General features: G+C 45.0%; 1 protein-coding gene across 2 annotated transcripts; it reads right to left on the bottom strand.

Annotated features, from left to right (window-relative positions):
- Positions 1 to 1,317: 1,317 nt before the first annotated feature.
- MMP28 (matrix metallopeptidase 28) lies at positions 1,318 to 25,906 on the bottom strand. 2 transcript variants are annotated; one of them, XM_069972706.1, is made up of 9 exons: positions 25,477 to 25,906; positions 16,014 to 16,087; positions 14,002 to 14,153; positions 5,988 to 6,206; positions 5,291 to 5,533; positions 3,709 to 3,882; positions 3,339 to 3,479; positions 2,721 to 2,888; positions 1,318 to 1,920 (listed from the first exon to the last, which is right to left on the bottom strand). In XM_069972706.1, the coding sequence occupies exons 1-9, from the start codon at positions 25,573 to 25,575 to the stop codon at positions 1,547 to 1,549; spliced, it is 1,644 nt and encodes a 547-aa protein (XP_069828807.1). In that variant the 5' UTR covers positions 25,576 to 25,906; the 3' UTR covers positions 1,318 to 1,546. The 2 variants fall into 2 exon arrangements, with proteins under 2 accessions (XP_069828807.1, XP_069828808.1); XM_069972707.1 differs by lacking the exon at positions 3,709 to 3,882 and having other exon boundaries at positions 25,477 to 25,904.

The raw sequence follows: 25,906 nt of genomic DNA, 5'->3' as shown, positions 1-25,906 counted from the left end.
ACTCAGATCTGTGATTGCTGCCCCCCTGACAGATCTGTATAACCAATCCCTGCTAACAGGAGATGTCCCCGATGATTGGAGAACAGCCAATGTTATACCAATCCACAAGAAGGGGAATAGAGAAGAGCCCAGTAACTACAGGCCAGTGAGCCTGACATCTGTAGTAGTGAAAATGATGGAAACTCTTCTAAAAAAGAAGATAATGGATCACCTAAGAATCAACAATTTGATGGATCCAAACCAGCATGGCTTTACTGAGGGCCGATCATGTCAGACTAATCTCATTGATTTCTTTGATTATGCCACAAAAGTGCTGGATGAAGGTGGTGCTGTGGATATCGCCTATCTGGACTTCAGCAAAGCTTTTGATACAGTTCCCCATAAAGAGCTGATAGAGAAGTTGGAGAAAATTGGACTAAATCCCTGGATAGTTCAGTGGATTTGTGGTTGGCTGAAGGAGAGATATCAGAGGGTTGTTGTTAATGGTGAATATTCTGAGCAGAGACTGGTTACAAGTGGTGTGCCACAAGGGTCTGTTCTGGGTCCTATTCTTTTTAATATGTTTGTAAGTGACATAGGAGAAGGGTTGATAGGTAAAGTTTGTCTGTTTGCTGACGACACAAAAGTGTGCAATAGGGTGGATATTCCTGGAGGTGTCAGTAATATGGAAAATGATTTAGCTTTGCTAGATAAGTGGTCCAAACAGTGGAAATTGAAGTTCAACGTTTCCAAATGTAAAATAATGCACTTGGGGAGGAGGAATCCTCTATCCGAGTATCACATCGGCAGTACTGTGTTGGAAAAGACTTCAGAAGAGAAGGATTTAGGGGTAATGATTTCTGAAAGCCTTAAAATGAGTCACCAGTGCAACCAGGCGGTGGGGAAAGCAAATCGTATGCTGGGGTGTATAGCTAGAGGTATAACCAGTAGGAAGAGGGAGATTGTGATCCCGCTGTATAGAGCTCTGGTGAGGCCACATCTGGAATACTGTGTCCAGTTCTGGAGACCTCACCTAAAAAAGGACATTGATAAAATAGAACGGGTCCAAAGACGAGCTACAAAAATGGTGGAGGGTGTGAGGCATAAACCATATCAGGAAAGACTTAAGGATTTGAATCTGTATAGTCTGGAGGAAAGACGGGAAAGGGGGGACATGATTGAAACCTTTAAGTATGTTAAGGGACTAAATAAGGTTCAAGAGGGGAGTGTTTTTAGTAAAAAACTGAGCTCAAGAACAAGAGGACACAGTGAGAGGTTAGTTGGGGGAAAGATCAGAAGCAATGTAAGAAAATATTATTTTACTGAAAGAGTGGTAGATACCTGGAACAAACTTCCAGCAGAGGTGGTTGGTAAATCTACAATAACAGAATTTAAACACGCCTGGGATAGACATATATCTATCCTAAGATAATAAGGAAGAAAATACTAAAAGGGCGGACTAGATGGACCCAGTGGTCTTTTTCTGCCGACAATCTTCTATGTTTCTATGTTTCTATAACACGGGGAGTTTGGGAACTTATCATTAGTAATTACACGTTATTATACATCAAGAATTCTGGCAGCCGAGCCAGGATAAGTCTCGCATCCACTTCCCGGAAGCCGTGACCTTTAGGCTGTTCTGGTCGAACGTCCAGTAGTTTTCACCTCTAAAGAAATAGATGGAGCCATTAGGATGGGCGGTCGCTGCGTTGGGGTTGTGGGGCACACCCTTCCAGTCTTGCAGATTTCGAGGGTAATATGGCTCCACTGTCAGTGATTCCTCATGTAACACATAGTACTTGTCCCCTTTAAAGACGACCAAATGTCCAAGTGGCTGGAAGTAGAGAGCCGTGTCGGGATGTCGCGGGAGTCCGTGATCGCTGCACTTACGGGGAAAGCCGACCTCTAGCCTGGAGCCTTTGTATCTCCAACATCGTCCACCTGAAAGACAAATTCACCATGATTTATAACTAATCCAGTTTTATAGAAGTTACTTTGTGCATCTTACAAAGGGACGGTAAAGATACTTACCAAATCTGAGGATGTAACCCTGTCCCTGCTGACCCTGTGATCCACTCCTCTAGTGACATTGCCGGGTTTGAAGGGGGGGGGGCACCGCAGGCATCATCTTCTCTGTTCCTTTACCTGCTCTTACCCTGCCTGCACCACTGAGACAGAAGACAATCCCCCCTCCCCAAGCCTCGGCAACGTGGATCACAGTGCTGGATGGTGGCGGGGAGAGGGTTAACCACCCAGAACCCACTGACCACCATTGCTTAGAACTGGTCTCTTGTCTCCAGTTCAGGTGCTGTTTGCCATTAAGCTCCATTTACTTCAATGAAACTGAGTTTGAAACCCCACCCAAACTGGAGACAACAGTAGGGGGAAAGTGGCCATGTTTTTATAGCGCTGGATAACCCCTTTAAAGTATTCTGCAACCAATGAATGCTGCATGGATTGGCACACATTAGGACTTCTCTTAGGGCCCTATTCCACAGGAGCGATAATCGGCCGATTTTCGCTCGGTGGAATAGAGAGAACGATCAGCCGATGATCATGTCATCGGCAGATCGTTCATTTAGGTTTAGACCTAAAATCGTCGTTCGCTACTAGCACATCGCTACGGTTGAATTTTCAAACGTTTGTCGGCCTAGGCACAAAAATTCTGTTTCCTGTTGCACAAGTTACAGGTGAATTTTTATGTTTTTTTCCAATACTCTACAATTAGATCATTTTCGAACCTTTAAAGAAGTAGAATTTTCCATCGGCTCCTGACACGGCTGCAGCTTCAATAAACGCCGGCAACTTCTTCCACCTCTGCTGTGAGAACTGCGGCTCGGAGACGTTCCCAGATGGAGAAATCGTCCAGTAATTGCCACCTTTAAATATGTACAACGTCTGCTTCAGATCTGGGGGAAGATAGATAGGGACGGAATAAGGAATGGGGATAACCTGTATGAGCGCGGCACACCGAGAATAGGCAGCGGATTAAGAACTTTGCATCCTTTATTAATCACAAAGTGGTAACAATCAGCAGAAAAACACCCCCCACCTGGTCGAGCTAGTGCGCCCCTATACGTGTATCCCAGGCAGGTTTAAAGGGGAACCCGAGAAAGTAATGATTTTTTTTAATAAAGTTTTTAATTCTTTGCCTTTATAAATTCTTAAGAATATGATGTTTATTACGTTGTATATAAATAAGCAGAAATATATATATCTATAAAAATAAAAGGGTGGTGTGCCCCTTTAAAAAGAGAAAAATGACAGAACATATAGACAGTAAACACTAACAATTTCCAATCATAAATAAAATAGTAATTTGGTATAAATTCCCATTACTGTTACTGGTCACTGCTTACCCCATGTTATAGCGTCAAACATGGATTGGCAATAAAAACCTTTCCTTTCGGCTCTGGCAACACTCTTCTCCGCGCTCCAGTCTTCAAACATTAAGAAATCTTTCCCAGGGCGTTGCACTAGTTTTCCACTAGAGGGCGCCCCTGTTTTAGAAAAAAATATATATTTATTTCTACCGGATCCTATTTCTGTTAATATTTTTGCTGATACGTTTTATGAAGTCTATTTTATGTAGTGATCTATCTTATACAATGCATACATTTGATTCTATGGTATTTACAGTGTATTTTACTGTACCAATAAATACACATAGATAAAAGACTGAGCACCATATATAACAATAGCAATAAGGACACCGGCTGAATAGAATACCTGCAGTATTTAACTCCTTAATGACACGGTGGATTTTGGCCTGGAGGACGGAGCCAATTGTGTGTTTTCTTCTTGTTATGAAAGGGCTTTTTTTTTTTTTTTTTAAATAAACAATTGTACTTTGTAACGACTCCATATAACCTACCAGAAAATGTAGGATGAAGTTGGGTGAAGCTGGAAAACATATTGGTGTAGAGGGTCATTTTTGGACACTTTTTATTTTTTCTTTCTGATTTATAATGTGACAAAAAAGTCAGCAATCCTGGCCTCTTTTTTTCGCTTCTCATTTACCTTTTCCCCTTGCGGGAACAATATTTTTGTGTTTTAATGGATCAAACAACTGCACACGCTACAATGCCAAATACGTTCATTTTTGTTTATTTAGTTTTACATTTTTTGTAAAAAAAAAAGGGTGTTGGGGGGGGGGGGGGTAATTTCAACTGTGGGGAATGAGCTTTGTAATATTTTTTATAAACATTTTTTGAATTTTTTAAAGGGTTTATCCAGCATTTAAATTTTTAAAAAATATTGCTGGCCTGTTGGTAAACCCAATGTGGTGTTGCCCAATGTCTCCTGCTGACTGCAGCTCTGCTACTTCTAAGACAAACTTGTCTCAAGAGTGACAGTCACTGGCTGAGACAGGACAGCCCTATGGCCAGTGATTGGCTGAGACAGGACAGCCCTATGGCCAGTGATTGGCTGAGACAGGACAGCCCTATGGCCAGTGATTGGCTGAGACAGGACAGCCCTATGGCCAGTGATTGGCTGAGACAGGACAGCCCTATGGCCAGTGATTGGCTGAGACAGGACAGCCCTATGGCCAGTGATTGGCTGAGACAGGACAGCCCTATGGCCAGTGATTGGCTGAGACAGGACAGCCCTATGGCCAGTGATTGGCTGAGACAGGACAGCCCTATGGCCAGTGATTGGCTGAGACAGGACAGCCCTATGGCCAGTGATTGGCTGAGACAGGACAGCCCTATGGCCAGTGATTGGCTGAGTGGGCAAGTTCCTCTCGGAAGTAGCGGGGGACACCAGAAAAGCCACAACGGGGGAGCACAGAGAGGCAAGCATTACATGTTTATTATGTTTACCAACAGGCCAGCAATATATAAGAAAAATTTTAAATACTGGATAACCCCTTTAAGGCCCCCTGGGGAACTTTTAAAGCAATCATTAGATTTCTTATACTGATTAATGCTATGACATTGTAGAGCATTGATAGGTGTTATTGGTGTTCTGCATGCAGATCAACAGTCAGTCCGCATGGAGGTAAGTATTACACCTCTGGCAGTCAGCTTAAAGGCATTTCAGCTTAGTTATACCCACTGATACTGAAATTTTTTCATGTCTCGGAAGAGGCGGCACTAATTCATCGCTATTGGACATTGCATGCAGCATAGTATTCCCCACACGTGATTAGAAGGTCTTTGACCTTTCAGAGTGTCCAGATTTTGGTGGACCTAGGGGGTGAGATGTAATGTTATTTTACATCCAGACCCCTTTTTACTTACCCCTCCCCTTTCTATAGAGAGGCCATTACAGGCAACCTGACCCCAATACATGAACAATGAGGATTTACCATAGAGCGTTTGGATAGCCAAGATATCGTCATAGTTTAAGACATATTCTTTGCCTAGCTTCTTATAATATGGAGACATTAGAGCATTTTTGAAGGGTGAGTGCTGGAGACCAAGGGTGTGTCCAATTTCATGCGCCAAAACAACAAAGAGATTTCTTCCCTTTCCATTCAAAGACCAGTGTTCAGCATCATCAAAGTGAGCTTCTCCTCGTCTCGGAAAGAAAGCGTGTGCCAAAGCGCCACCTGTCACAAAAACACAAAGCCAGATCTTGAGAAACTTTAAAGGGAATCTGTCACTAGATTTATACCGCTTTAAACGAGGGCAGCATAAACTAGTGACAGAAATGCTATACAGATCGGAATATTACTTCCATCATTCTGTTCAGCCGTTCTCCTAATATGCAGGAGAATAGGATTCTTGCCACACCCCTCCCTCCCGCCCTCCAGCTGCTGATTGACAGTTGACTGCCCATACACAGCATGAATAGATAACTGCCAATCAGCAGCTGGTGGGCGGAGTTTACTGCTTCTCATGAATATCCAGGACTACTGGGCTCATGCACATGATAGAGAGATGTTGATTATATGTTAGACGACAAAGATTTGGTATTCCATACTTCTATACCAACATATATACACTTTATATAAAGACAATATACTTTATAAACAAAGCCTACAAGAAGGAATGGTATAGCACCTGGTCCATCGAACGCGTGTCTGGCTCCGTCATTGTGCTCTCCATCGAAGAACGCCAGGCGAATGTCGGCAGAGTCTCCTGCGGCCTCTGAGAACACCAGGGAGGAGACATTACCCCACAGCTGAAATGCTGCTCTTACTGCTTGCCCCACTTGATGCTGGGATAGGTACCAAGGCCAGTTGAGAATCTGATAGGTTAGATGACGTTTATACCACTTATCTGTAGGGCAGACAAATAGATTATTAGTAAAGATATAGAAGACGGGTGCAGGAGACGTATCAAGAGATTTACAATCCTTCTTAACTATCACCGCTAGAACAGCGATCACTTACCAAGTTTATTACATGGTCAGATGATCGTGGAAGAAAATAATAAAGTTATACTTACCTATCTAGGCTCTCCTGGTGTCCTCCTGCCTGTTCCCCACTCACCACAGCCGCCGCAAACACTGACAAACCAGTCTCTGCAGTGACAGCCTGCTCAGCCAATCACTGGCCAAGACAGGACAGCCCCACGGAGAGTGATTAGGAAGTGTCAGTGGCGGCTGTGGTGAGAAGGGGTTTGAAGTACGTCACTGAACACGAATATATAGGCAAATCTACTCAACACTACTAAATGTTCCAACCATCCCCTTTAAATACAAATAATCTGAATGTAATGTAGGATGATTGGGTGACCCAATGTGTTCCTTTAAATATTCCATTGACATTGGTCACATGACTATCACATACAAAAGACGCTCTCTGCACCCCATGTATCAGAAGTCATTGTCCATCATCTTGTAATATTATAAATATGTTCCATTACAAAGTTTCACTGGTGGGGGGTCTGACAGCTGTGATACCTGTTGTCCACCTCACGGAGGGGGCGCTGCTGAGCCCAGCATACACACATCAGCATCTCCTATCTAAGTTGTATGAGCAGCTTCAGTGTTTGTCACGTAGGAGATATTAGTGAGCGTCTATAGTGTCAGACGAGGAATCAGACTGTCTCAAGGATCCTCGCTGTTAGCTCAGGTATCCTGTATAACATGAACCTGTTACAATGACGGTTATAGTAGACCCAGTACCAGGCTTATTGGTGAGTACGCCGACGGCTAATGCTGTTATCCCCCATTTATCTTACACTTTATTACGGACTCCTTCCTGCCATTACACATTGTTATTAGCGGCCATTGTTTCATCCTCCCCGAAGCCGTTTCCATCCCACTCTCTTTGATGTTGTACTTTCAGGTGTCAATGACAGATGTGGTTTGTGATATATAGTGATGGATATAAGCACAGCAGTATACAAATAAGCAACACTATTATATAGAACAATATAACAAACATCTATCACCACCTTTAAGCGTCTCCTCTCCCCAAACTGCTGACAGACCAACGTTAAAGGGAATTCTGATGAGACGAGAGTTGGACATGAAGGATTTTCAAACCCTCGACCCTATTGTTCTCAGAGGGATAAAAGCAGTATGGTGGCGGCTTATCTCTCAGTGTCCAGGTCGGGAAGTCGGGAGAGATAAGCGTCGGCTGAACAAACCTTTAAATATTCTTTGTTATTGATCCTGGATATCAATTGATATTACGGTAAGTATTTTAAATAATTGTATATATTGTGTATATTTGTACTATTGATATTAAATAAATAAAATTTTACATTTAGAAACATAGAAGATTGTCGGCAGACAAAGCCCCTTGCTCCATCTAGTCGGCCCTCTTAGTATTTCCTTCTTATTACCTTAGGATAGATATATCTCTATACCGGGCAGGTTACATTCTGTTACTGTAGATTTACCTACCACATCTGCTGGAAGTTTGTTCCAAGCATCTACTACTCTTTCAGTAAAGTCATATTTTCTCAGGTTGCTTCTGATCTTTCCCCCTGTAACCTCTCACTGTCTCCTCTTGTTCTTGAGTTCAGTTTTTTTCTTCCTGAACCTTATTTAAAAGGAGAAGTCTGGTGGATTGTAAAATCCTGTAGCTGACGGGGGAACTGATTACAAGTACTAACTTACCTCTCCCTGTGCCCGCGGTGAGTGGCGGGACGGCCCGTGGACCCCGGCCGGAAGGCATTCCCCCCCCCAGTTGTGATGACATCATAACCTGGGGAAAAGGCCTGCTGATAGCCAATCAGTGACTGGAGCAGTGGGCAGTCCGTCAGCCAGGCCGTGACGTGTCAGCTCCACATATGCTGGAGGCCGGTGGGGGTCCCGAGGACGGTCCCGCCGCTCACCGTGGGCACTTGGAGAGGGATTAAAAAAAAATAAAAAAAATCACATGACCATTAGTGTAAATGTATGGCCACTTTAAGTTACTGAAAGACAACTTGTTATTGTTAGAAATCTTACTGGACGTGTAGAAGAGATTAAATTAAAGGTGAAATGAGCAAGAAATATGATGTGACGCTATAATGCAGTAATGCACAGTATCATGCGGTATCCATAACCCGGGTCACAGCCGGGGACATTTATTTGTCCAGGAACAATAGAAGAGACACTTGTAGATATTTCCCATTTTGCTGGTGTGGAGTGGACAGCCGGACGACAGCACAGGGCACTAACAGCTAGGGGGCGCCGTAATCTATGGATTCCTCCAATTATTTCCGCCACCACAGAACAGCGCCCCACCACCACTACAGGCACAAAGCATATCGCCGGCAGCAAGCGCCCACACAGCCCATCTCCCTCCACCAGGACTCAGCGCCCGCCCACTCCATCGCCCCAAACCCCCCTGGTCACATGATCCAAGGATGACAGAGATCACGCGGCCCTGCGATTCTGTGTACACGGGCAGCCGCGCTGGAGGAAGTAACTTTTGGATGCTGACCAGAGTTCCAATACAGAGAGCAGCTGCGGGCGGGTTATGTTATATGGGGACTGCCAGACGGGGGGCTATATTATATGGGGACTGCCAGACGGGGGACTATATTATATGGGGACTGCTGGACGGGGGGCTATATTATATGGGGACTGCTGGACGGGGGGCTATATTATATGGGGACTGCTGGACTGGGGGCTATATTATATGGAGACTGCTGGACTGGGGGCTATATTATATGGAGACTGCTGGACTGGGGGCTATATTATATGGAGACTGCTGGACTGGGGGCTATATTATATGGGGACTGCTGGACTGGGGACTATATTATATGGGGACTGCTGGACTGGGGGCTATACTATATGGGGACTGCTGGACTGGGGGCTATATTATATAGGGACTGCTGCACAGGGGGCTATATTATATGGAGATTGCTAGACAGGGGACTATATAATTTGGGGACTGCTGGACAGAGAGGTTAAACTATATGCAGGCCACTGTACAAGGGCTAAATTATATGGGGACTGAAGTAATAGACAGGGGGCTATACTGTATAAGGACTACAGGACAAGGGACTATATTACAGGGTACTGCTGCACAGAAGGGCCATATACTATATAGAGACTGCAGTACAGGGTGGCCGGTTTGGGGTGCTTTTTTTATAGTTTGCTCTGTTGTCAAAATAACCTAGAAAGGTCCCTGATGGACAGCCGGCCTGTACACTGAGCGCAGACACTACCATTAGCACACTAATCACTATACTCCCTGTCCTCCTCCTCAGGCTGCAGAGAACATTCCCGGCATGTTTCAGCATTTGCAGCATAATCCTCAGGGCGCGGATCCTTCAGGTTCAGGCAGAAGCCGCTTGATGACAGGAGGGAGTGTAAGGGCCACACCAAACAGGTGAGCTACAAACCTCAAATATTTCAACCTGTTTTAACACATATAAGTAACTGCTGTGTATACATATACGTAGCTGAATACTGCATCACAAACTGTGCTTCCAGGACACTGACTTAAAGGGGTACTCCAGCTTAATATTTTTTCTTTCAAATCAACTGGTGTCAGAAAGTTATATGGATTTCTAATTTACATCTTCTTAAAAATATCAAGCCTTGCAGTACTTATCAGCTGCTGTATATCCTGCAGAAAGTGGTGTATTCTCTCTGGTCTGACAGTGCTCTCTGCTGCCACCTCTGTCCATGTCAGGAACTGTCCAGAGCAGGAGAGGTTTTCTATGGGGATTTGCTGCTGCTCTAGACAGTTTCTGACATGGACAGAGGTGGCAGCAGAGAGCACTGTCAGACCAGAGAGGATACACCACTTCCTGCAGGACATACAGCAGCTGATAAGTATAGGAAGACTTGAGATTGTTACATTTTAGTTAATTATAGCTCTATATACTTTATAACAATTGATCTGAAATTAATAAGGATAATTTTGCCGGAGTACCCCATTACCAGTCCTAAAGCTATGATAATATGTACCACCACATGTGATATTCTTATCATGTAAGTAACCATATGTACTGTAAGACTTGAAGGTATTAGTAGTGTTATTATAGGGAAACAATGCAATGCGAAAATACATATATTGATGCAGTAGAGTTCTCTTCCATTGAAGATACAATAGGTGGTGTGTTATATAACCCTGTATCTCAGTGTAATTATTATCATAGAGATACTGGTCTATTGTTATAATACAGACTATATTAACCTTGGTCACATGCAGTCACATAGACCATACACAACCAAGCTGCCTATACACCTTCAATACCTGTGGGACGTTCAGCGGACGGTTATCTCTCCTGTCCTCCCCATACACATGAACCTTCATGCGTTCTCTATGTTAAAGTAGTTCTCCAGCATTAGAAAAACATGGCCACTTTCTTCCAGAGACAGCACAGCTCTTGTCTCTTGGGGGGGGGGGGGGTCTCGTACTGAACCCGTACCAACAACAACAGCCACGGGTTTTCAATACCCGTCCCGATCTGACCTATTGCCGATCATTGTATTCAGATCGAGAAATTGTCCTACGTGCGGCCGGAATAGGTTGTGTGAATAAGGATTTCAGGTGATTTGTGATAATATTGACATCAATCCTGCTTGGTTTTGAAACAACGGCCATTGAATGACGGCCATCCACTAAGTTTCAGCAGTGTGGGAGCATAGCCTTTCTGGGTTTCTAATCCACTCCTGGTTTTGGTTACAAAATACTACTGTGTGGGAACACGGCCATAACCTATTATTTGGCCGTTTGAGGCCAAATAATGGTCGTCATTTGTACAATAAAAGCCGTAATTTTCACATAACGTCTGTTCATGGCCTCAGACGGGCAAAAATAGGATGTTATGGGAAGATAGTCATAAAATGGTAAAGCACATTAGTATATAGGATGGTATAGACCATAGGGGTGGCCCTCCAGCTGTTTCACAACTACAATTCCCATCATGCCAAAACCTTATCTATCTAGGCTTGATGGGGATTGTGGCAGCTTGACACCTGGTATAGATAAGGACAAAGTAATATGGGTTAGAATTAAAATAATTGCCACTGGGCCCATATGCCTACGAAGCTCTCAAGCATCCAGATTTCCACATTTTGTTGGCCAGTTGGCTTTGGCCTCATCAAATCCCATAAGGCAAACAGATTAACCCTTCATCAAGCTTACTGATAGAAAGGAGAGTGACAGCCCGTTCAGCCGATCACTGTCTGCCACTGTCCTGTCTTAGTCAGTAATTGGCTGAGCGGGCTGGAGGTGGCACAGAAGGGGACACCGGAGGCACAGAAGGGGACACAGAAGGGGACACAGAAGGGGACGTCAGAGACACAGAAGGGGACGCCAGAGGAACAGAAGACACCAAAAGACACAGAAGGGGACGCCAGAGGAACAGAAGGGGACGCCAGAGGCACAGAAGGGGACACCAGAGGCACAGAAGAGGACACAGAAGGGGACACAGAAGGGGACGTCAGAGACACAGAAGGGGACGCCAGAGACAAAGAAAGGGACGCCAGAGACACAGAAGAGGACACCAGAGACACAGAAGGGGACGCCAGAGGCACAGAAGGGGACGCCAGAGACACAGAAGAGGACGCCAGAGGCACAGAAGGGGACGCCAGAGACACAGAAGGGGACACAGAAGAGGACACCAGAGACACAGAAGGGGACACAGAAGAGGACACCAGAGACACAGAAGGGGACGCCAGAGGCACAGAAGGGGACACAGAAGAGGACACCAGAGACACAGAAGGGGACACAGAAGAGGACACCAGAGACACAGAAGGGGACGCCAGAGGCACAGAAGGGGACACAGAAGAGGACACCAGAGACACAGAAGGGGACGCCAAAGACACAGAAAGGGACGCCAGAGACACAGAAGAGGACACCAGAGACACAGAAGGGGACTTCAGAGGCACAGAAGGGGACACAGAAGAGGACACCAAAGACACAGAAGGGGACGCCAGAGACAAAGAAAGGGACGCCAGAGACACAGAAGGGGACGCCAGAGACAAAGAAAGGGACGCCAGAGACACAGAAGGGGACACCAGAGACACAGAAGGGGACACCAGAGACACAGAAGGGGACACCAGAGACACAGAAGGGGACACCAGAGGCACAGAAGGGGACGCCAGAGACACAGAAGGGGACACAGAAGAGGACACCAGAGACACAGAAGGGGACGCCAGAGGCACAGAAGGGGACACCAGAGGCACAGAAGGGGGTGCCAGAGACACAGAAGGGGACACAGAACGGGACGTCAGAGGAACAGAAGACACCAAAGACACAGAAGGGGATGCCAGAGACATAGAACGGGATGCCGGAGACTGCAGAAGGGGACGCCAGAGACACAGAAGGGGACGCCAGAGACACAGAAGGGGACGCCAGAGACAAAGAAAGGGACGCCAGAGACACAGAAGGGGACTTCAGAGACACAGAAGGGGACACAGAAGAGGACACCAGAGACACAGAACAGGAGGCCAGAGACACAGAACAGGAGGCCAGAGGCACAGAAGGGGACACTGAAGTTGCTTTGCTGCGAATCAAGCATTGCTCATCACTATATATAACAAGTATGTTTCTAATCTGTGATATTCAGAAATAATAGGTAATAATGAATATAAAAACTGTGTGAAAAGCAATGAAGACATTCACAATGTGTAGAATATCCACTATCAGGTCTAGGCGTTAACATTATTATATTCAGATTATACCATCCAAAGCAAGGAAAAAAAAAATAGAGAAAATGTCCATTTATGACAGATGTGTCTGTCGTATAAACTGTATAGAGCATGTATGAAATGTTTACTCTGCGTGTATTATCTCTGAGAGACCGTCTGGCGGATCCTTATTTGCAGGGGGAGCCCCATTGATCGCTCTCTGTTGTGTAAGCTCCCTGGAATGTGATGGAACGTCTCCGAGGAGGTCGGGACGTCATCATGTCTAACACAGGGATTTTCTGCTTCTCGTTTTACATGGGCACAGAAGGCAAATAGGCTGAAACTGGCAAAAGGGTCACCGGAGATGCAGATGCCGGGCCTGTCATCTGGTCCATAGAGGCCATTTAAAAAGGTTTTACTTGAATCATAACATAACAACGGCCGTCGTTATGACGACCATTATTATGAAAGACGGCCGTCATTTGTACATAGTGTGAGCCTAACCTTTCTGTGACGTTGCAGGCTTAGGGCTGGCTCCTCATTGGATGGTAATGAATTATGGGACTATAGTAATAATCCACAATGCAGACACGTCACCTTATATATTCTGCAGACTTTCCCTGTATCCTCCCACATCTCACGTCAGCAGAATAGCAGGAAACATTGCAGTTTGCAGCGTTGCGATGAAGTTGCGGAAGGAGGTGAGCATGTACCATCCACTGCGGGAACTCCCTAACTCCTATTCTGCAAAGAACTTGAGAACACTTTTCCAGCCGCCATTTCACCTTTGTTATAGTCTTTCGGATCCACGTGTACGGCCATATTTTCACACTTGCAGCGTTATTCATCGGACAAAGCTCTGTCCATCTCATATTACAGGTCAGTGCATTGTGAATCTGCTGCGTTTGTGTCTGTATTTTAGCTGCATTTTGTTTGTGCTTTATGTATTTGCACATTAACCCGCATCACATACAGTATCTAACAATAAACTAGAATTACGCGGTTACGCTTCCTTTGTATATAGAAATAACGGGTCCCGCTTACTTTTCATGGTGTAGCGTTTCCTGCGGTGATTTGTGCGCAGCCGTTTGGCTTGACCGACATCCTTCATCCCACATCTGGGTAGATGCATCTGCAGCAGCGTGGCCTCATCCAGATCTCCACTGACTGGGAGATGAGACGTCCACTGGAAATCTCTGAAAAACAAACGGACGGCAAAATTAGGCAATTATTACTTATTTTCCAGCCAACACTACAAAATAGCACAGTTCCTGACATGGACAGAGGTGGCAGCAGAGAGCACTGTGTCAGACTGGGGAGAATACACCACTTCCTGCAGGACATACAGCAGCTGATAAGTACTGGAAGACTGGAGATTTTTAAATAGAAGTAATTTACAAATCTGTATAACTTTTTGACTATAACTTTAGTCTTCAGATCTCCCCACAGCCTCGCCCCTCGGCTTGTCTACAGCTGCTGAATGAATGCCCTGTATTGTGCCGGACTTATGGCAGCTGTTCTCTTCTCTGTCCACAAATCAAAGTATTCTGCTCATAAAATGCCCCCCGGCCGGCCAGCAGCACAGATCCAATGTACAGGACACTATACAGGGCCATTGTTTCTGCAGGAAGTCACTGATGGCCGTGACTCTCTCTGTACAGGACGTTTAATATGAGATGTTTGATGTATGTGACTTATTTCTAAATAAAAGAGAATTCAAACAACAAATGTAGAATGAGCTTCTATATAGGCAAGCATTGGGCCAGTATAGCCGAGTAAGCATGCCACCCTGAAAGATGAATTGGTATAAGCTGGAAAAAATAGTGAAACATTCAGATTTGTAGGTAGGGACCCAAAGCAACTCCGGCCACAACGCACAGCCAGCGACTGCAGAACGTCTCTGCCTGCATTACGGCCAATGAAGTCAATGCGATCGTGTGGGGACCCAAAAGATGCCACAACTGCAACTTGACATGTCCCAAAAATCTGCTGTGTATTCTGTGTATTGCAAACACATTCACCGTCATTAGATGAGGAAAACTGTTCTTTGGTTGTGTAGTAGCCCCACTGTGTAGCCCCAGCCTAACATGCAGCCTCAACTTTAAGGCTATGTTCACACGGCGTAAGAGACCGGTCACAGAACGGCCGGTCTCTGCAAAGATCATCTCGGCCTGTACTGTTCTTTATGGCCGTAGAGTTCTGATGCGGGCGCGCCTGCATCAAAACTCCCCATAGCACACAATGAAGCAAGCGGCCGGAGCCGCTCGCTTCATTGTGTGAACTGACAGGTCTTTCTACGGCCGCTATTCACTGAATTGCGGCTGCAGAAAATTGACATGTCAGTTCTTTGCGGCTCCGTATAAGATCCCGGCCGGAGCGTATATGATGTGTATATGTTCCGGCCAGGATCCCATAGAATGACATCAGGCTAGTCCACACGTGCAAAGTATGACCTAGTGTGAACATAGCCTAATACTTAGGGGGAGATTTATCAAACATGGTGTAAAGTGAGACTGGCTCAGTTGCCCCTAGCAACCAATCAGATTCCACCTTTCATTTTCCAAAGAGTCTGAGGAATGAGAGGTGGAATCTGATTGGTTGCCGGGGGCGACTGAGCCAGTCTCACTTTACACCATGTTTGATAAATCTCCATCTTAGGCCCCGTTCACACAGAGCAAGAGGGGCGGAATTATGGCTTTATGACACGGAGGCTAACGGCATTTGTCCAACGCGGAATTCTGCCCCTTTTGCTCTGTGTGAACGGGGCCTTAGTGTCAATCTAGTATAATTATAAGAGAGATTGGATGTGGAAGAACAGTTGGAGTGCCGGGAATCTAAACCTGCACCACAGAAGGCCGACATGCAATAAATCGGGGGAACACTATGAAATACAGATGGGGGGGGGGTCTAAAGCTACATTCATGTTCTTACAGATAGCAAAACAGACAGGCAGTGCTACTATAGCGAGTGGCTGGTTGATATGGATTTCATCACTGTATTAATTGAGATTATTCTATACATGCCCACCCTCCTGTGGGCGCCATGTTTCCAGTTACCTCACACCTGCCGCCAGCCGCGCCTCGCTGTGCTCCTTCTCTTCTTCTAGGTATCCGTACTTAACAAGATACTCCTAGAGAAAAGAATAAGAACTGTGTTAGATGCTGAGGTATTTGCTCACATGTATCTACATGCTGTAAATTATATTAAAGACGTTTTCCTGACGTTTTTATAAAGCTTTGGGGTGCAGAATAATAAGATGGCGTACTCACCCTCCTCAGCACTGCACACACCCATTCTCTGCTGCTCTCATCATCTTTCTATTTCCTGTGAGGTTTTGTTTGGGCAGGACACCCCCCTCAACCAGTCCCTAAGGTCAGGGGGGAAATGTCACAGGAAGCAGGAGGAAAAGGAGAGCAGCAGTGACAGGGGGTCACCAGAACCGCAGCAATGATAAGGGGTCAGGGCAGGTAAGTATGCCATCTTTTATTTTCTTCCCATACTTACCAGCTGCTGTATGTCCTGCAGGAAGTGTTTTATTTTCAGTTTGACACAGAACTCTCTGCTGACATCTCTGGCCGAGACAGGAACTCTGTCTCGGTTTTATATGAAACCCCTATTGAAAACCTCTCCCGCTCTGGGCAGTTCCTGTCTCGACCAAAGATGTCAGCAGAGAGTTCTGTGTCAAACTGAAAATAAAACACTTCCTGCAGGACATACAGCAGCTGATAAGTATGGGAAGACTTGAGATTTTTTAATAGAAGTAAATTACAAATCTATATAACTTTCTGGCACCAGTTGATTTGAAAGAAAAAGATTTTCGCTAGACAACCGCTTTAAGTCCATCCACAAAGTTTTCTTATTAGAACAATGGGGTATAACAATATCATGCACTGACGACTACAATGATTACAGTCTCGGGGGGGAGAAAATGGCGCACCACTCAAATAGTACCACAATGTAACTACCTTTCTTGCCTTGAGCTGCGTCTAAATTTCTAGGGATGATGCTGCTGCTGTGGCCCCTCTGTGCGCTGATGTTGGGCCCCTACCAATGCCATCCTCTGACCTTGACAAGAAATGGAGGTGAGCGAACCTTAAGCGCGTTAGCATTCATCTGGACCTGAGCGTGCGGCATTTGATTACCGGTTGCTGAAGAAGTTGGATGTAGCCCTAAGGCCAAAGCCGTATCCATGTTTTCCAGGGCAACTTCCAACTTCTTCAGCCATCGGTAATCGCATGCTGGACAAATCCTGGCGCGCTCAAGGTTCGCTCATCTCTAACAACAGAAAGCAATTATACCTCGGCGTCTTCTTGGCATAGCTGGCTGTATAGTGTGGAGTGCCGTCACCCTTAATAACCTCCTCACGTCAACAGATTAAGACAATAAACAAAAGAAGTTCACACTTTTCTGGGCCGTTTCGTTACGTCCAATGTGAATGAGAAGAGAACTCGCTGAATGTCACCGGCCACTTTGCAGGATATCGGTGGAGACAAAGGGAAATGAGGATTTTCCTGTAAATGAATGGGGAGCCGAGAAATAGTTCAATCTGGGGTTTGTATTGTTTGTGTCTATGGAAGAAGTAAGACAAAGAGCCCAATTTCCTTAGCAGGATGCCGGAGAACCCTGCGGCCTATGGGGTACGCTTACGGTACTTTATAATACACCTTTTACCATTTCCTGGTGATGGTCTCTGACTAATGTGTGGATAATAACACTGTATACATAGGACATCCCTTTCTAGATGTGATAAGTCCGGACAATGCACACTCTATAATAGAATTCTATGCAGCATCTCTATGCAAATTATTTATTTTCAACACATGTGGACATAACACCTGACAGTAACTTAAAGCAAATCTGTATCCCCCCCCCCCCTTAAAGTGATTCTGTATCCACCAACCTACCCCAACAAACCCCTAGTACTGTCCGTTTAATGAGAGTAAACCCTAACCGGTCGTGCTTGATGCCTTGGTCAGAGCAAAACTCTGCCAAGAGTCAAGGAGGTGGGGCCTTGGTCTATGTGAGCCCTAGCACTGTTAGGACACACTGTGCTGTATGCACATTGCATGTTGATGATTATGCAAAAGGACAGGCATAGAGAACAATGAGGCGGTATAGGGGCGATTACTTTCAGGCTCAGGTCACACACAGTATTTTTAGTTAAAGCGAGACGTAGATGCAAAACAGAGACAGGTGCACATCTTTCCATTAAAGTTTTTCTCTCTGTCATTTCCATTTCTGGTTGTGCCTAAAAATCCTGACCAGCATACTGTGTGAGAATATAGGCTTGTGTTATGTATTTTCTTAAAGAGGAACTATCAGCAGGTTAGACAAATCCCTCCCCCTGATAGCCCCCCTACTGAGCACGGGGTGCTGAGAATGAGGGTATGTCTCTTACCTTCCTCCTCGGCACCGATCCCGTGCTGTTAGCAGTTTACTCCTCATCCCGGAGCGCCTTTAGGAGCCCTGCCCCGCCCCCAGAGTTCTGGGGGCGGGGCAGGGCTCCTAATGGTGCTTCAGGCCAGATTCTCTATCCCCATAATCCGCTGTAGGGGGAAAGTCCAGCAATCTCGCAAGAATCCACAGATTTGGCAATCTATGTATGACCTGCTGCATAGTGGGCAAAGGGACCCAAGGTTAAAGGAGTACTCCATAAAAAAATCATATTTTTAAATTAACCGGTGTCAAAAAGTTATACAGATTTGTAAATTACCTCTTTTAAAGTATCTCACTCTTTCCAGAACTTATCATCTGCTGTGTGTCCTGCAGGAAGTGGTGTACTCTCTCCGGTCAGACACAATGCTCTCTGCTGCCCCCTCTGTCCATGTCAGGAACTGTCCAGAGCAGGAGAGGTTTTCTATGGGGATTTGCTGCTGCTCTGGACAGTTCCTGACATGGACAGAGGTGGCAGCAGAGAGCACAGTGTCAGACTGGAGAGAATACACCACTTCCTGCAGGACATACAGCAGCTGATTGTACTTGAAAGATTGAGATTTTTAGATAGAAGTGAATGACAGATCTATGTAACTTTCTGACACCAGTTTATTTTAAGAAAATTTTCGCCCCACTTTTTGCAGTTTCTTTGTCAGTAACAAAGTAAGAAGAATAAAGCAGAGAATGGTAATAGTTACATTACTGCTGCTACATTAACAAAAATGGCTAAAGCGTCAGAATATAGACTCACCGGCCACTTAATAACCTAAATAACAGACTTTATGGTGCCCCTTATGGAAACACTGCCCCCTTCTGGTCCTGCCACAATCTCTACATCGGCCTCAGTTATAGAACAGGATTTATTTGTGGTTCCTGCAGGTTTTGTTGCTGTAATAAATAAAACTGAAGTCCCAGATGGTGCAAATCCGTCCTGTGAGCCGAGTGACTGAAGAGATGAAAGGCTTCCTGCTGTACAATACAGTGAGAGTTACAGCCGGGGAGCACCGACGCTCAGCAGCTTCTCCATCTACAACCAAACTACATTTACCACAAGAACTGTGAGCGGCCATTCCCATGGTCACGTTCTACAAGCTGATCAGTTTGAAAAACTTTGAAAAAACTTTTGAAATGTTACAGAGACATGTCTTAAGTTTTGATCGCTCAGGGTCTGGGTGTTCAGATCCCCACCAATTGTTTGAACAAGCTGGAAGAAGCATGTCGCTTAGTGCTTCTTTGTTTTTTCCTTTCTTTTATTTTTGCCGAAATCAATAGTACAAGTGATTTTAAGAAACTCTGTATTAGGTTTTATTAGGCAAAAAGCTGTTTCCTCCACCGTCCCCTCACTTCTTATCTGCTCAGTATCAGGCAAAGTTGTCTACATTACAGAGAAGCAAAGTAAAGACAGATTTGCTAATTCCATTATAACCTATGGAGGGGATGAGTGAGCAGGGAGAGCAGAGAAGCAGCTGTACAAATTGGAGACTGTCTGGACACATAAACCACTGGATTCACAGGTCAGAAAGGTCTGTGCTTATCTGGGAGCTTGGTGATAGGAGATTGCAGGATGATGTGCTGTGCAGGGCTGCCTTCTCTCCTCTCCGCACTCACTCATCCCCCTCATCCCCTCCCCTTTCCATAGAGCATAATGGACACAGAAATCCTGCTTCTCCTGAAGTGAGGGGGGAGGTAGGAAAACAGATTTTTCAAGACAGAAGGAAACTTTTACTTAATAAAACCTATTACAGGGTTTCTTATAATCGCTTGCACTATTGATACTTATTGATTTCTGATAAGTGACATTTACATGACAGTGACACTATAAATAAGAAAACAAGTAACTAGGAAACAGAGGAGAAGATGGAGTTTCTGTCAGTGCTTTTATTTGGGCCGCGTATAGCTGTATGTCTTACCTTGTATTATCATTATACATTGGCGTTACATGGCAGTATCCTATAGCGACCATACAGGAACATTGTAGTATTTGGCTATAACTTACAGAGCACTGTATGCAGGACTTTTCTAAGCACTATATACCACAGCTGAGTTATCGCTACTACCGGGACACTTCAGAGATCAGGATCAGCTTCAGCCAAAAATAACTCATCAACATTGTCCAATGAATTATTCATAGTAATATACATGGTTGGTTTTACTTCCCGGATCTCAGTCATCTTTGTCCTAAAGCTCCATTATAAGTCTATAGGGCTTCAGGTAAGATGGAGAGCAGGGAAGTGCTGTACTGTGAGCTTCTCCCTGCCTATCCTCCTGGTAGGGGGGGGGGGGGTCTGCTCTGCCCTATAACTCATAGAGCAGCATACATTGTTGTAATGGGGTAATAAAGCTGCTGGTTGGATGCATGGCAGTGCACATAGGCAGCACTCTGCATAATACAGGCTGCCATTCATGTCACTTTGACCCCCCATATCTGCATCAGTGCCTGCCACAAGCCCCATAATCACTGTAGGGGACACAATACAAGTTAGCTACTAGTCGACATATAGGACCCCTTAAATACTTAATATGTTAAAGGGGGGCATTTTGTTTATTTCAGATCAGTGTCAGAAAGTTATATAGATTTGTAATTTACTTCTATTTAAAAATCTCAAGTCTTCAAGTACTTATCAGCTGCTGTATGTCCTGCAGGAAGTGGTGTATTCTCTCCAGTCTGACACAGTGCTCTCTGCTGCCACCTCTGTCCATGTCAGGAACTGTGTAGACCAGGGGTGTCAAACTCAGGCCCTCCAGCTGTTGCAAAACTACAATTCCCCTCAGGCCTGGACAGCCAAAGCTGAAGGCTGTCCAGGCCTGATGGGAATTGTAGTTTTGCAACAGCTGGAGGGCCTGAGTTTGACACCTGTTCTCTGGACAGTTCCTGACATGGACAGAGGTGGCAGCAGAGAGCACTGCGTCAGACTGGAGAATACGCCACTTCCTGTAGGACATACAGCAGCCGATAAGTACTGGAAAATTGGAGATTTTTAAATAGAAGTAAATTGCAAATCTGTAGAACTTTCTGCAACCTGTTGGTTAGAATGGAAAAAACATTTTCGTTGGAGTACCCCTTAAACTCTTTACATAGTAAAAAAAAAAACGGACTAATTTGAAGTTACTGCAGGAAAATGTTAGGATGCTAGCATTCTGTATACAGTAGCATTCTGTATACCCTAGCTACGGGTGATACACAGCGGGTGAGCTGACCACAATCAGACTGTTACAGTGGCAGAAATAACACACAATAGTGGATGTACTGTAAATTCTCCATTGCATCTAGACTAGATTGACATCCCACACCAGGACATCGCTCTTATGGTACGCCGCCAAATTCCGCATCATACTGGCAGCCGGCCCATTCAGTTCAATGAGCCTTACTTAGCATGCGGCACTTTTCAGTCCTGCAAAAGGAACAAATAGGCGGATGAAATGAACAAAATGTAGGCACTGATTTACTAGGTTCGGCCCATTAACCTCAATGGGCCTGTTGCCAGTATAAGATGGCAAAACTTTTTGCCAGGTTTTGGATATATACCAGCTGCATACTGGTAGAATGTAAGTGTAGCCTTTCCCCCAAAGAAATTAATATTTGTTTCTGTGTTCTGTTATTACAGGGATGGGGAACCTGCCGCCCTCCAGCTGCTGCAAAACTACAACTCCCATCATGCCTGGACAGCCAACGCTTTAGCTTCAACCGTCCAGGCATGATGTGAATTGTAGTTCTGCAACAGCTGGAGGGCCGAGGTTCCCCATCATACATAGTACACTGCAGGCAGCAGATGAGTACATCTGTATGTGTGATTGTTCCCAGGAATCTGTCCTTCTGCATTAGATACAAGAAATATCTGTCATTATCTATGTATGCTTATGGGGAAGCCGCTATGTCCAATGTATACGCCCTCCCAGTGGCGTAGCTACCATAGAGGCAGGGTAGGCAGCTGCTATGGGGCCGGTGGATGCACAGGGAAGATAAGAGCCGTCCTCTGTCCTTCTGCTTAACCCCTTATGTACTGTAGTGTGTAAGTGACCCAGTGTTTACTTACATGCTGCAACACAAAAAAGGGTTAAAAGGCAGAGGACAAGGAGATCTCTGCTCCACTGCACTCATAACCCCTGACCTCTGTTCTCGGCTGCCTGCTGAAAATCAATCAGGAAAAAGTGAGGAGCTCCATGCAGAGGTCAGGGGTTATCAGTGCACCAGCAGTAAAGCTGATATCTCTTTGTCTTATGAACTTTGGGTCACTTACACACTGCAGCATATAAAGGGTAAAGAAGAGGGTAGTCCGTCCTGCACCTATGTATTTAATCATAAGGGCCCCTAATGGGCCGTTATTATTAAAAACAGAGGACTGACAGAGAAAGCAGCCACTGGCTCTCTGCTCTGCCAGTCACTCTTGTGGCTGCAGGCCACATCACAGAATATATATATATATATATATATATATATATATATATATGCAGTGCTTTTTGTTGTTCATAGGAAGGGGGGCCCTTACAGTTTTTTTGCTATGGGGCCCCATGAATCCTAGCCACGCCCCTGCGGCCTCCCTGACTAGGACCTACGCAGACACTGGTCCAGTTTGTTCTCTCTTGTCCTGACCCCTCGAGATTTGCCTGCTCAGCCAATCACTGGCTGTAGCGGTGTCCTGCCTCAGTGACTGATTGGCTGATCGGGCAGGTCATGTGGGTCAGGACGGGATGGCACTGGCAGTTTCGACTTTGTAGCTGTAGGACACTGCGGGAGGGAAGTATAGATTGCTTTGGGAAATATATTTTGCTTCCCATTTATACAATAGCAAAAGAATAAATACTAATGCAGTGTAATAAATGGTGCACCAGAGCTGATGCATGGAGTTGGCCTAACTTCAAGCACGCTCAGGTTTGTCTGAACCCGAGCGTGCGGCGTTTGGTTATCGGGGGCTGTAAGCAGTGGATGTGCCCTTAGGGAGCCCTAGGAAACATGGATACAGCCATTCAGAGAAACCTAAGGGGCCTCAAAGTTGTCTCAACTCTACCTATGAATCTACTGTAGGCGAGTACCGCACACTCAACCTGGTTTCCGGAAGTTGTTGATACATGAGGTCTCTTCCATACGCTTTTATTTGTACCGGAGTAAGGCGGCATTCACATGTTCCAACCACGGACAATGTGCTAAGGACCCGAATTCAGAACTCCTAACATCATTGTTTATTATGTTGCTGGGAGCTCTGAAACTGTTTACATCTTTGCGCTACTGTACTGTCACACTGTGTCAGTGCAGTAGCCTGAAGATTTAAACAGTCGGGAGAGGACTAAGTATGGCAGATGCCGCAAACGCCATACTATGCAGTGTATTTATATCAGACAACTGCACTGAAAGTGTCACTGTCGTTTACATTTGTTTTTGCAGAAATCAATAGTACAGGCGGTTTTAAGAAACTTTGTAATTAGGTTTATTAGCCAAAAAAATGCATTTTTATCATGAAAAAGTTGTAGCTCTCCCCTTTATCTTCATGGTTCTCTATGGAGAGGGGTGGAGGGAGATGAGGCACCAAAACAGGACAACAAGAGTTAATTTACAGCTACATCACCGGCTATCTCTGACAGTCAGTACTGACCTCTCTGACCTCTGAATACCGGCTTTTACACAGGTCCCACTGTGTAATCCTTTGTTTCTCTGCTGGCGACTAATCTCCCTCCTCCACCCTCCCCTCTCCATAGGTTACATAGGGCACGTCTGATGCAACAAAGGCGAGATTTCCTGATAATGAGCAGTGAATGAGAGAGAGGGGGGGGGACCTGGGGAAAGGCTTTTTGAATGCAGATAATGGCAGATTTGCCTAATAAATCCAATTACAAAGTTTCTTACAATCGACTGGACTATTGATTTCTGCAAAAGAAAATAAAAAATACAAATACGACAGTGACTCTTTAAAGTGGTATTCTAGTATCAGAAAATATTTGAATAAAACTCTAATCACCCCAAGACTTCTGACTTACTGATAGGATGTCATCTATCACAGGCTTCAGCATGCAGGGTTGCTGGGGAGGGGAGTAGACAGGCTCTGATGAATAGCTTAGGGAAAGCAAAGCATTCTGGGAGTTGTAGTACTGAGCAATTGCTAAAAAAGGTAGCACAACCACAACCATACACCACAGAACTAGAACGGCCAAAACAACTAGATTTCTTGCCGTTTTAGAACTAGAGCAGTCAGGAGAGCAATGCTATACGCTTCTGCACTATGTTTATTTTATTACCCGATTACCCCTTTAAAGGGGTTCTCTAGCACAACAAAAACACGGCCATATCTAGTCTCCAGGTCAGGTGCGGTTTACAATTAATCTCCATTCACTTCAATGGAACAGAGTTACAGAACCTGCACCCAAACTGGAGACAAGAGCGGTGCTGTCTCTGGAAGAAAGTGGACCTGTTTTTGTAGTGTTGGAGAACCCCTTTAATTCATTACCAATTTAGTTTCTAATAAGTATTATCACACCTCTTCATGGGAGGTTTCTACAAGAGGTTTTTCCATTTTCACAAAAAAAGCAGGACCCTTGGATTTCCCTCGATTGCTGACGTTCTAATGATCTTTTCAGAGACCGGCTGTTTCGTGACCCCAGCTGGGTCACGGAACGGCCGCTCTCTTACAGTGTGTGAACATGGCCTAATACATAATACACATTATACATACTACAGATGCCTTTCCACACCTCATGCACATATCTGTATATTTTCTGTCCGCTATTGTGGGTCCATAATAACAGACGCTATCAGGACGTCTATGTGCCAATGCATACATACATTATTTTTTTTACAGATCCAAATTTGACTTGCCAACAACTTGCCCCTTTTATTTATTTAGCACCTTCCTTTTTCTTTTTTGCAGATTCAAAAATCTAGACGACATGTGGACGCAGTTCTCACTTCTTACCCGCACTGGGGTCAGAAATACAGATGAAAGAAATACATAGTGTGAATCCGCATTAAACAAATATTGTAACATTATGAGAATAAATTTGCCACAATTAGAGGTAAAGGGGAGAGATCAGTTGGTCACATGAAGCATACAAGTACTGGCCCATCTCACCTTGGCGCTCATGGATATCTAGTCTTACCTCAGCATTGCGCACAGCATCCTCAATCCCTAGAACCATGCAGGAGCTCACACTAAGAAGTAGTAGAGAAATCCCAGCTATCATTCTTATACAGATCATCCACAAGTTCCTTCCAGCCGCCACTTTCAGTCTATTAATAAAACCCTCAGATTCGATGCGGAGGACATTTATCCACTCTTCCAAGATGACTTGAGGATAGCCGGACGTTTGTCAGCCTAGCATGTCCTTTTCTTATGGAAAAATCGCTCCATCCCTTTAAGTGGCTTTTGTATCATCAGCGCCTTTCTCTATCATCACTTATCTACTTCAGTGACAATGGGCGGCATGATCCAGCAGTCATAGAGAAGCAGTGAGGGGCAGCCCAGCCAGCTGTGACCCTCATGTAGCTGTGCCCAGGAGTTGTGTTCCTTCTCCAGGGATGGATCCAGGC

Source organism: Dendropsophus ebraccatus, chromosome 5 (genome assembly GCF_027789765.1).
Source record: "Dendropsophus ebraccatus isolate aDenEbr1 chromosome 5, aDenEbr1.pat, whole genome shotgun sequence".
Taxonomy (NCBI): Eukaryota; Metazoa; Chordata; class Amphibia; order Anura; family Hylidae; genus Dendropsophus; species Dendropsophus ebraccatus.
The sequence above is the reverse complement of the archived record's forward strand: the minus strand, read 5'-3'. Positions and strand labels throughout refer to the sequence as shown.

Coding starts and splice junctions, on each gene's coding strand:
- MMP28 (XM_069972706.1), bottom strand. CDS start 25,575: ATGATCTGTATAAGAATGATAGCTGGGATTTCTCTACTACTTCTTAGT. Junction 5,534..5,987: donor ACACGCGTTCGATGGACCAG/GTGCTATACCAT, acceptor TTTTTGTGACAG/GTGGCGCTTTGGCACACGCT. Junction 3,883..5,290: donor GGCTATCCAAACGCTCTATG/GTAAATCCTCAT, acceptor TATGTTTTCCAG/CTTCACCCAACTTCATCCTA.